The 12,964-nt window shown below is 36.2% G+C and overlaps 1 protein-coding gene across 1 annotated transcript; it reads left to right on the top strand.

The window, feature by feature from the left end:
• LOC18769272 (thaumatin-like protein 2) lies at window positions 2,223-3,429 on the top strand. Its single transcript, XM_007202434.2, has 2 exons — window positions 2,223-2,337; window positions 2,518-3,429. The coding sequence occupies exons 1-2, from the start codon at window positions 2,280-2,282 to the stop codon at window positions 3,186-3,188; spliced, it is 729 nt and encodes a 242-aa protein (XP_007202496.1). The 5' UTR covers window positions 2,223-2,279; the 3' UTR covers window positions 3,189-3,429.

Genomic DNA, 12,964 nt, shown 5'->3' with positions numbered 1-12,964 from the left:
AACTCTGTTTTCTGTAATTATAGCATAAGATGTCGGTGGTTCAATTTCGCGTCGTCTGTAGTAAATTACTACGTCGAAATGTTTTAAACAACGTCGTTAAAGGTTTGAATATTGAATCATCCCTCTGTTACATAAGACGTCGGTGGTTTATTAAGTTCGTCGTTTTAAAAAACTAACCACGTCGGTATAGCTACCGTCGTGATAAATTATAATAACGTCGATTTATATGTTATTGCGTCGTGTGAAATTATATAATACGTCGTTTGTAAATAAATAACCGTCGTGTGTTTTTGTTCTTACTTTTTTATATATCTTTGTTTCAGGATGATTTGCAAAAACAAGTCTCGGAAGGCAAAGTCACCGTCTCTGGCAGCAATGATGTGCTGACCATGGCTTTGGGCCCCGAGCATCCAGGCAGAGTCAGAGGAGTAGGTGCTGGGATCTCACCAAAGCAATATTTCAATTTACCCAAACCACAGAGAGTGAGCTTTGACGACCGTTTGAAGGACAGTTTAAGAGTTCTCCTTCAAGAAGAGACTAGAAAGATGGAGGCTAAGGCAAGGGAAGAGGCTTTAAGGATGGAGGCTAGAACGAAACAATTGGTAGAGGCTGAAAGGGAGCATTTCCTGAGTCAGCTTTCCCAATTGATTCCCAATTTTGATCCAAGCATGCTTAAACCCAGAATTAGCCAAAGTCCCAAAAATCCAATGTCTGACAAAGCAAGCTGCTCTGGAGGTGATGTGAGATCCCAGCATTTTGAGGATGATACTGCCAAAAATGGGAAACATCAGGAAGAAAAGGTAACATATCTGAACTTTGAATTCTCTGTTTTTTTAAAAACCATTAGATGTCGTTATTATTAATAAAACCGTCGTTTGAAATACATACCACGACGATTTTAAAAATAAACCGTCGTTTGTATTTCAATACCACGTCGTATTTAGTTTACTTGTTTTACACGCCATTAAACGTCGTTATTTTTAAAACTTTGTGGTTTTTAGACGACGGAGTTAATCATTCCCGACGTCATAGATGAAGAGAATAAAGAAGAAAAACAAGATGAAAAGCAGAAAGAAGATGACGACCAAGTATGTTCACATAACTTTGCCTTTTTTATTTGTTTTTCAAAATTCCAGACGTCGATATTTTTCTTTAAACCGTCGTTTGTTTACAACTTAGACGGCGGAATTGTTTTCTAAGACGTAATAAATAATTCACCACGACGGTTTTTTCACCGTCGTTTAAATTGTTTTCAGACGACGTTTTATTCCTTAAACCGTCGTTTTTATTGAATTACCACGTCATTTTTTTTATTTCTTTAAACAGGTTAATAAAGTTGTTGATTATTCAAATATGGAGGCGCCATCTTCTTTACAAACCCTTTGTCGTTATGTGGAAACGACACTCGTGCCTCAGGATAAGACCCTGCACTTTACAATTGATAAGGAGGTCTTTGGTCTAGAGCGCGATACCTTCCTCTTGCCTGAAGATATTACACAATTTGCAGGCATGGAGGAAATAGGAGCTACAGTCATTGCTGTATATATGAGGTTTGTCATTCTAAAATAATACGTCGTTGGTTTATTTATTGCGTCGTCTTAACTAACTAACCACGTCGTTAATATGTACCGTCGTGATAAATTTATTATAACGTCGTTGTCTATTTCAGTACGTCGTAAGACATTTAAGTGATTTATTTAGTTCTTTTGATCTGAGTTAGGGCACTTAATTAAGATTAAGTAGTTTTTTTTTGGTTTAAATAGTATTTGGCTGAACTTAATTGGGAACCAAGACCTTTATAGACTCTACCCTCATAGTCAGACGTGAGCGGAGTTTGGACAGGCTTTCGTCTAAAAAATGATTAGGATAAATGTTCAAATGGTTATTTATATGACTTAGTTTTTTAGAGATCACTTTTGAAGTTTTATATCATTGAATTAATGATGAGTGGGCCACACAATGAATCCCTCAACTATATATTTAAAGAATCCATCAACTGAATCCTATTAAATGTAAATATTGCGTGATAAACATGTTATATATACAGTAAAAATTATGTAACTAGATAAAAAATTTACGTTTGTTAACTACAAATCTATGCCAAAAACAAACTCAGCGAAAAATCAACTTGATAAGTTCATAAGACTAGTTGTCTTGTCACTTGTCATCGCAGCAGCCATAGTCCTGCAAAAGAACAAAAAGTTAGGCCCGCACTAAGCCTATATAACTATAAAGCCCAAGCTCATCAAATTCGAAGCACAGAAAACTAAGACATTCCGATGATGAAGACCCTAGTAGCAGTCCTCAGCCTCAGCTTAACCCTCCTTTCATTCGGAGGTAAACAAGCTTCTTATTTTCTTTAAGTTTTTCATTTTGGGCAAACGATAGAAATACTCATTGATCTTTTCTTAAAGTCGAAGCTTCTTATTTTCTTTAATTTTAATTTAATATTTGTTCACAATAAGTGTGGTTTGTGATTACTGCATCAAATTAAGTGTGTTTTACTTTGCATGGCAGGTGCACATGCAGCGACAATGTCTTTCAAAAACAATTGCCCCTACACGGTCTGGCCAGCCTCCTTTGGAAATCCTCAATTATCAACCACAGGGTTCGAGTTAGCATCCCAAGCTAGCTTCCAGCTAGACACTCCGGTGCCATGGAGCGGCCGCTTCTGGGCCCGAACTAGATGCTCCACGGACGCCTCAGGAAAGTTCGTCTGCGAAACCGCAGACTGTGACTCTGGTCAGCTCATGTGCAACGGTAAGACTGGCATTCCGCCGGCAACTTTAGCGGAATTCACTATTGCAGCAGGCGGAGGACAAGATTTCTACGATGTTAGTCTTGTTGATGGCTTCAACTTGCCCATGTCTGTGACTCCACAAGGCGGTACTGGCACCTGCAAGATGGGTAGTTGCGCGGCGAACGTGAACCTAGTTTGTCCGAGTGAGCTGCAAAAGATAGGGTCCGATGGGAGCGTGGTTGCCTGCTTGAGCGCATGTGTTAAATTCGGTGAGCCACAGTACTGTTGCACTCCGCCTCAAGAAACTAAAGAGAAATGCCCACCGACAAATTACTCTCAGATATTCCATGAACAATGCCCCGACGCTTACAGCTATGCTTTTGATGACAACAAAGGTTTATTTACGTGCAGTGGTGGACCTAACTACCTCATTACTTTCTGCCCATGATGAGCATACATATATACATGAACTATAGAAAGGACAAGATCTTTAATAAAGATAGGACTCTCGACATGTAATTGATAATGTGTCGATAATTAGTCTGGCTATTAAACGTTTGATCTTTAATAAAGGTAAGACTCTCGACATGTAATCGGTAACGTGTCGATTATTATAGTCTGGCTATGTATCAAGCATTTGATCTTAAATAAAGAAAGAATTGTCCCCAATTGATAAGGTGTTGATATTATTATCATCAATAATAAACTTATTGATATGTTTGTTAATGTATGCATTTTGGGTTTTTCTTTTGGCTTTTCTTGACAATTTTGTAATAGGATTTGTATTGTTTTTATCAAGCTCAAGTTTAGGTTAAGAATAACTTCTGCAGGTGTTCTTAACTAACAACTATCCTATGGAGGTTCAAGCAAATTAACAAAGGTAAATTGTGCATTGCATCACATTGCATTAAATTGATTTGATAAAATGATGACTAGTCATCCTTTCTCTGTAGGATTTCTAGTTGGATAACCAACTATTTTGTCCTATTCTCCTTTCTCTCTCTGCTACCATGTGTTGATTATGACGTAGGGAATTTTTGGGTGTAAAGGCCAAAGGATTCCTGATTTGGCAGCCATCACTTTTGTAGGCAAGTTTTGGAAAGTTTCTTTGTAAACTTTCTCTTTTTCCTCAAGTGTAACTTTCATATTTTTCATCTTTGAGTTTTCCAAAATGTTTCTTTTTGAAAACTGCATTTGAAATATGAAAACCTCATCTTGCTAGATCAAACACTCTCATATATATATATATATATATATATATCTAGGTCAGATTCAAGATTGATTTCTTCAAGAGTACGGTTTTTTGAAGAAATTGGTCATTCTCCTTTGAATCCAAATTTTGGTTTCTGTCTGAGTTAGAGCTTGCAAGCTGGTGCCATGAGATAAATGAGCTGGAGAAGGAGCTGCCATTGCCATGAAGAACTGAGCTTCAAGCTTTGCTAAGTTTGAGAAGAAGATTGCACAAAGGAGGTATAGCTCATCTTCCTCAATAGATCTAGGTTTTTCTTGAGCTTGCTTGTGTTCCTTTGTAAAAATCTTTTTCTACTTAGTGGATTGCCTGGTTGGTTGATGACCCCCAGTTTGTCCCAACGGTAGGTTTCTGGGTGAACAATTTGTGATTCCATCTCTGTAATTTTTATGGGTTTGTGTTCTAGGTGGTTGACTAGTCATCGTATGAATTCTGGGTTTGTGTCCTTATAGTTGACTAGTCATCATTAACTACTGTTTGGTGTTTACTTGATTATGATGATTTCACACACTTTCACCATAGTTGTTCCCTAGATTGACGGGTCCTTCTGAGTGCCTAGGTTGTCACTAGTAATCTTCTAGGGTTGCAGGTACATTGGCATCCTCTGTGTGTATTCTTGATTGTGGTTGTTCATGACTAGCAGTTGACTACTCATAAGTGTTTTTGGTCAATGTGTGTGTGAAGATTGTTGCGTTTTGTTTAAGCGTCGTAAAATTTACCCCTCATCACCTAAGTATCAATTTCAATTGGTATCAGAGCACCAGCTCTTAACATAAATAGAGAGATCCTTTGGGTGCTAATTGGTATTAGGTGTGCAAACATAAAAATGGATCAAATTGCTCCTTGCATTCATGATGAGCTTGCCTTGTTTGTTAAGAAATATAGAAGGGTTGTCAAAGATAAAACCAAAGTCACTGGAATTGTCAGAATCTTCCTAGTTCGTCTACATGTGTGTCTCAAGACAATGTTTTTATGGAGATGAATTTTTTGAACTCTTGTGGCTTTAGGGAGAACAAAAGTTTGAAGGGTCTTGTAAAGTTCTATCTATGTGGTGGTGCTAATAACCACATGACAGAGTCTAATGGGAGAGAAGAGTCAATTAGTGCACAATGGAGTGATAATGATAATGATGATTCCAACAACTATATCACTTCATCTTATGAAGAGACAAATAATTTTGCCCTTGTTGGATATGTTCATAACTCTAGCCTTACTAGAGTTCATGTAGTTAAGGAAGGAAAATCTGATTCAGGAAATGAATCTGTATCTGGAGATGATAGGCAAGATGGCCAGTCATGCAAGGAACAGGATGACCAGTCATATAGGGAACTATGTGAAAAGTATGATATGCTTTTCAATGAAACCTATAATTTCAAAGAACAGAATCACATGATGGAAGAAAAGGTCAAGGAACTTGATGAACTGAATGAAACTCTCAAAATGGCCAAAAAAAAGTTGAGTGATAGCTTGTATGAGAATGAAGTTGACATGTATGAATTGTATCATAAAGTTAGCACTCTTGAAAAAGAAAATTCTGATTTGATTAAGAAGTTGAATGTATTTGAAAATGACAAATCCTTGTTTCTTCATAGACTGATTTTATTTGAGTTTGAAAAGTCATTAGTTGAGCATGAAAAGGTAGTCATGCATGATAAGTTTGTGGTTGAAAATTTTGTTTTGTAATGCATGTTATTTGAGAAAGACATTGAGGTTCAAAACTTGTTTGAGATGATAAAATCACTTGAAAACAACATGGTTGAACAATCTGAATCTTTTGATGCTTTACAATTTGAAAATATAAGATTGAAACATGAACTTAAGTTGGAAAAAGAAAAGATTCAAGGTTTAACCATTAGTGCTGGAAAGATTGATAAAATGCTCAATTTTGGAAAATTGTTTGGTGATAAAAGAGGTTTAAGATATATAAATGAGTCTTCTACACCTTCATCATTTGAGACAATCTTTGCCAAAGATGTGTCAACTCAAGAAGCTCCAAAATTTGTTCATGGTCTCAACTTGGGTTTCGATTCCATGAATATTGTTTCTAAGGGAAAGCTGTCTCTTCCCCAATCCAAATTTGTACCTACCTTCCACCATTGTGGTGTGAAAAGACACATTCGACCTAGGTGTCATATCCTTAGGATTGAGTCTCAAGTTTCTAAGGAAAGTGAGTTTAAGACTCAAGTGTCATCTTTAAGGGGCATGCGGTTGTAAAGTCTGTGGTTTGTACAAGAGATAAACATTCTTCACTTGCAAAATTTGATTTTCAACAACCAAAAAGTTTCATACCTATATGCCATCATTGTGGCACATTAGGACACATTAGACCAAAGTGTTTTGAGCTTAGGAATTTTGAGCAAAAGCCTTTTGTTCATTTCAAGAAAGTAAATAATGACTCACTTCAAACTCAAGTGAATGATCTTCTTTATAAAGTTGTCAAAATTCCTAAGGTGATCTCTTTGTCTCATAAAGTCTCAAAAGTGAAGCAAGTTTGGATCAAAGGATTGTGCATAAAGGGAAAGTAGAAGCAGGACAGCAGAGGTTGGTGAAGTAGCTGGAAAATAGTGAGTGCAGGAAAAACCAAGGGAAAGAGGGAGTTCTCTAGTTTATCAAGGTGTTGAGCAAGGGTGTGAGAGAAATAGGAATTGTGAGGGTAGTGTTCTAAGGGGGTTTCCTTCTGTAAACCAAAGTTGTAACCTATCTTCATTAGTGAAATTTCTCAAGGGGATCACCAAAGAGGATGTAGGCAAATTGCTGAACCTCTATAAACACTTGTGTCATTTGTGCTTGGTTATTTTTCTTGTGAGTGTGTAAGACTCATCCATCATTGAGTTTGTCCAAACTCCATCAACAACAAGGTCTAAAAGGGAGTGAGTTAGTTCTAATTCATAACAATTAACACATTGAAAAAGTCATGCCCATGAAAATGGACGTCCATATCTTAATGGAAAAAGCTTGGCTCTTTAAAATTGAGGAGGAACTCCTTACCATAAATGTGGTTTTGACACATGTCAATTTTTTTTAAATATTCTTTTTTTTTTTTTGGTTGAAAATTTGTCAATATTGCTAGAATTTGATAAGTGTAGTCAAAACCCCATTCGTTTTAAGTAGGATCCCCTCCTTAATTTTAAGTAGCCAAGCCATGCTCTTTGAAGGTATCTGTATCTCTATGATGCTCATCATGTACTACGAACAAACAAACTATTGAGCTTGCACTTATACGAGAGATATACTTGGATTTTATGGACTAATAATAATTACGTTCATTTCTTCAAAGGTTATCCCTACACTTTTCCGCGACATTGTACTCACATTGAATGTTAGAAGGATCTTACGCCATCTATATTGACATTATTAACATCATTTAATTCTCAAGTCATGCATATATATAGTAGCTAGGTTTGGTTGGCAGCTTCTATAGGGCTGGCCTTGCGCAGCTACGCTCAATTATTTTGTCTACCGACATGTTAACCTACTTCCATTGCCAGTAAGGTATGGCTCAATTGATTGAGCTCTTTCACCTCCACTCGTGTGGGCTGAGGTTTGAAATTCTTAGACACCCAATGAATATTTGTATAAACCCCACTTCCCCAAATGCTCCCCAAATGCTTGTACTAAAAATAAAACCTATTTCCTTCAAATCTTCGAGTTGAGGGACGATATATACCTCGAGCTTAACTCTTAATATTAATACTACTTTATGTACCCATAAGGATACACATAGAAACTAGAAAGGAAAACTCTCAGACCAATAAACAAAAATACATCGTTGAGAGAGCAAAGGCTGGGGGAGGGGCAAGACGGGGAAAAGTGAGTCTCCTGGTCCGGTGGCAAGTGGTGTGGAGAACAGGTGCATCAGTGAAGTTTTCAGCCAACCCTAGCTAGGTGGGTGTTTAGTACAAGTAGTACGAGAGATTGGGAGAGAGGTGTTTGCATTTCCTAAGTTCTGCTTTATTTCTCCATCCTCTCTTCCACCACCTTCCTCTATGTGAAAACACGAATATGGCATACAATAATAATATGAAGAAAAGATTTCCCGAGTATCCCGATTATGACGAGATAAAGACATACAATAATAATATGAAGAGGAAAAGATTCATTTCTCCACATTTGATAATGTATTGTGTATATGAGTGTGGTTTTGTGACTATCCTTCTTTATGAGTTTTGATGTATTCGTGATTTTCTTTAATAATTTTGTAAGTATTCATGAGTAACATACGACCCCAAATGAATCCATCTAGAAAGCCGACTTGTGTTTTAACCATTTTCTAAATGACAGCAATCATAGCCAAATTGGTGGTCATGAAGTTGGTGATACTTCTGGACTTGGACATGGGCGGCTTGACTTAATTGCTGAGAACCGCAAGTCATGCATGAAAAGATGCATTGATCGAAAGGCTAGGCATTTCTTTTTCTCGTCTGGCTAGAGGCTAAAGCATATGCATGTTGGGCATTCTATAATTATAATTTCTTGGATTTGTTAGGCTTATTAGTATTCAAATATCAAAACAAGAGGGCAATCGTTTGTGTTAGGCTTCTTTAGAATTTTTTTAAGGCAAGATTTTAACGATGTCACATTATGGCTCTGCCGTTTGTGATTCTTGCTTATTAGAAGTTGATGTACTGCTTTGCTCGTTTTCTTAATCAATTCCTACCCTTATGATAAATTAAAAAGAAAAAAAAAATAGAGAACAACCGTGTTGTACACGGAAATTAGACTTCAATTTCGAATTGTCTATTCAAACGTAAATTGAACTGATATAAAGAATTCAAATAATACATTGTTCACATGATATTGAAAAGGACAGGAAAATTTCACTTCAATAATCATTATTTTAGTTGAAGGGGAAAAAGGGAAAAATTGCTCAAGAGCAGTAAAGTTTAGTTTTGGAATGTGAATTCAAGAACTTAAGTTATATATAAATTAAATACCGTATAAAAGACATTCTTTGTAATGTGAAGCTTACAAAGAACCAAATTTCATAAGATGGAAGGAGACTAAAAAATACTAGTCAGCTTGTATGTGTTTGACTAGTCATTTTTTTGTGCATTATGAAGTTTGTCAGCTCATTTCGTTTTTCCAATTGGTCCTAATGAATTTTATCTTATTCTCTGATATTCTTCTGCTGCCATTTATTTATCTCAGACCTAGGAATTTTTGGTAAATGGTCCCTTCATTCCTTTTGAGTCGTCACTTCAGAAAAGGTGATTTTGAGAGGTTGTGAGGTACTCCTCCTTTCACTACTACAAAAAGTGAAAAAGACGACCAGAAAACAACGACGGTCTAAGTGAAAACCGTCGTGGTTTATAAAAAGACGACGGTTCTAAAAACACCGTCGTGTAATACAACCTTAGACAACTAAAAAATGGAGTTTCAAATGGCTGTTCAAAAACAACGACGTACATAATTAAACAACCGACGTCTATTTGAAACAGATTTCCTCAGTGTAAAATCAATGCCAACAAAGAACGGCAGAAGTTATGAATCGACCGACGTAGAAAGTAAAGACGACGATTTCAATAAAAACTGCCGTTTTTACTCATAAAATAACACGACGAGGTTTTCGTATAAGACGCCGTATAATTACAAACAAATCCACGGCTTTAAAATACAAAATATCGCCGTATTAAATTAATTTACAACGACGGAAAATATAAATATATCGACGTCATTCTCGTATAGTTCTACTACGTTATCTTTAAATCGTACAATAAAATTTATCGTCGTATTTATTCATTTTATACGTCGTACCTTTAATTTTAACGGTCGTCTTAATAAGAATTTTTGTTAACAATTTTTTTCTTTGATTTTCTTATCCTACGTCGGTAGATCTACTTAATGACAAGAATTGAAATAACCACGACGGTTTATATAGAACACCGCCGACATAATCAGTTTTGTCTGAGATCCCAAGGGTTACGAAATCTTACCAGATGGAACTCTGTTCCACATCATAATCTTAACAGATGACACAGATTTGCAAATATTGCGTCGTGTTAGTTTACAAATTCTAGAACATTAATTTCCCTCATTTTAAATTTCCTCGGGAAAGAAAAATCTATTTATCACGCTTTGGAATTGAAAACTAAAACTGAAAGAATACGGGAAAAAAAACTCCATTTATAATTTAAAATTAAAATCCACGTCGGTTGTAGTACACTTAACGACGTTTAACAAAATAATCTACGTCGGTAATTATAAATCTACCGCCATCGTAACTTAATATAGACGACGAGAAAAGACGACGGTAGAACAGAAAACCGCCGTTGTTTCATTTTCTTTAATATATCTTTCTGCAGGACTTGTGTAGTTCAAAGCATTGACAATGTCTTCATCATATCTCCCAGAAACTACTGATTCAATTGCTCATGCTTTAGAGGCCATCTGAAGCCATTTCTATTCTTTATCGCATTCTTGAAACCCATCTTCTTCTTCTGAAGCTCTACGGATAAAGGAAGAGGCTATCACAATAAATCCGACGGATCTTCTTAGGCAAGAAAATCAAGCAGAGGATCAGGCACATCTGATCTTCAGATTTCCCTGAGAAGCGAACTTTCCTTCGACAGCGAGTGGAGGCCAGGCTTGCATCTCTTTTGATGGAAAGCAAGGAGTATTCAGAAGCACTAAGTGTCCTATCAGGCTTGATCAAGGAAGTGAGAAGGCTAGTTGACAAGCTTCTTCTTGTGGACATATATTTGAAGCGAGTAAGCTCAATTTCTCTTTGAGAAAACATCCAAATTATTATCTTTGAGACATGAGAGACTGAGAGAGGAAGAACTTGGAACCTTAAATGTAAACCGAAAATGAATGAAAGCGACAAATTTATAGAATAAATTTTTAAAACCAACGGCGGTCCTTACAAACAAACCGCCGTTTAAATTGTAAAATCAACGTCGGTATGATCGACGTATATTACAGAAATCCACGTCGGTAAATTAATAAAAACGACGTGTTAAATAATATACCATGACGCGAGTTATTACTTATGTACTTTAATTTTTGAGTTTACTACGACGGTACCTACAAACTACTGTCGTATTTATTTACCACGTCCGAAGTTAAATGTACCGTCGTATTTTGTAATTTATACGTCGTAGTTATATGTAACCGCCATATTATTTTTTTGAAATGGTTTTATATGTAAGCAACTTTTCGTCTACTTGACTTACACATTTGTTGTTTTTATATTCTTATTTTATTTAAATCTGTCATCCAAAAAAGAAACTTTACATATTGCAGAATATTAATTTCCTTCGTTTTAAATTTCCTCCGGAAAAAAAACTCTATTTATAACGCACTGTAATTGAAAAATAAACTGAAAGGTCACGGGAAAAAAAATTCTATTCATAATTTAAAAATTAAAATCCACGTCGGTTATATTAAACCTAACGACGTTAAATGAAATGATTCCACGTCGAATGAAAAATATTGCGTCGTTTTAGTTAAAAACGACGTAGTTAAATGTAACCGCCGTATTATTTTTTTGAAATGGTTTTATATGTAAGCAACTTTTCGACTTACACATGCACTGTTTCCAAACCCGATTAAAAATTTCAATCTCCCAGAGAAACCTTTTCGTCTTTTTTCCTTGTCAGAGCATTGTCAGAGTTTCTCATCGTCTTCCTCTCGTCTTCTTCGTCGTCTCTGAACTTAAACATCGATCATCTTCCTCTTGCTTTCATTGCACGCAAAAGGTAAGCTTTCATTTTCACTATTTTGGTTACTGTTTTGCATGCTCATACGTTTTTTGTTTGAAAAATCTTTTTACCTTTTTTCTGGCCAAAATCATTTTACTTCTTTCCAAGTTTGATAAAATATACAGACAAAGAGAGAAAGTTTCCAACTTTGAAGACAACTACATCAACTAAATAAGACGACGGTAGACCACGACGGTTCGTCAGTTGTTCTAGCGTCGTCTGAAAATTGACAAAGTTGTTTTTAAAATAATAGTCTTTTTTTATATGCTTGTTTAATTGCAGGTTTGATTTCGCTGAACAATGGTTTTTGTTTTTCCCTTATTTGATAAAATATAAAGAAAAAGAAACTAGGGTTGGTATCTAATATAGACGATAAAATATAAATAATAGTTTACCACGACGGTGTATTACTATTGACGTCGTGTGAACATATATACCACGACGTTATATAAATAATGGTTTTAAACATTTATTACGTCTGAGATTATTTCATTGCGTCGTCTAAAATCATATCATACGTCGTATTTTTTTAATACCGTCGTTTGTGTTCTTAATGTTTTCCTGAAATATTTTCACTTGCAGTTTTGTCTGTTAAAATGGTTTCTCAACAACAAACTAAGGATTCTGGCTCCAAGAAGCTTGGAATGGTAGCTCCTCAAGATAAGTCTTCGAAGGAGATGAAGTCTTCGAAGAAGATGAAGTTTGCTTCATCATCTGCTGAGACAGAACAAACCAGCCAGACAACAATCTCAGATGATTCAAAGACTGGTCGAGGTATGAGCACAATGCCTCGTGTTGTGAAGAGAAAGCTTCAGAAACTGAGGCCAATTGTTGAGTACAATAAAAGGGGGAAAGGTGTTGGCCAAGCACATATTGAGATGCAGTCGTATATTGGTGTGTTGGCACGCTCCAGGATCCCACTTGTGGACAAGAAATGGTCCCAAATCCCTAAGGATATAAAGGAGCAGATTTGGGAAGCAGTTGACATGGCTTTTGTCGTAGGCCAAGGGGGCAAGACCTCTGTTTTAGCTTCTGCTTCCAAGAAATGGAAGGATTTCAAGTCTACACTAACGAGGCATTATATCCTTCCATACACCAATGACAGGGAGAAATTAAGCCAACCCCCTGAAACATATAAATTCATAGAGAAAGCACAATGGGATGCCTTTGTAGCTTCAAGGCTATCCAAAGATTTTGAGTCTGTGCATTCTCAACATGCACAGATTGGGGAGAAACTCGAGTACAATCATCGATTGTCTCGAAGTTGTAGCGAGC

Source organism: Prunus persica, chromosome G7 (genome assembly GCF_000346465.2).
Source record: "Prunus persica cultivar Lovell chromosome G7, Prunus_persica_NCBIv2, whole genome shotgun sequence".
Lineage (NCBI taxonomy): Eukaryota > Viridiplantae > Streptophyta > Magnoliopsida > Rosales > Rosaceae > Prunus > Prunus persica.
Note: the sequence above shows the minus strand (reverse complement) of the source record. Positions and strands in the feature narration are given on the sequence as shown.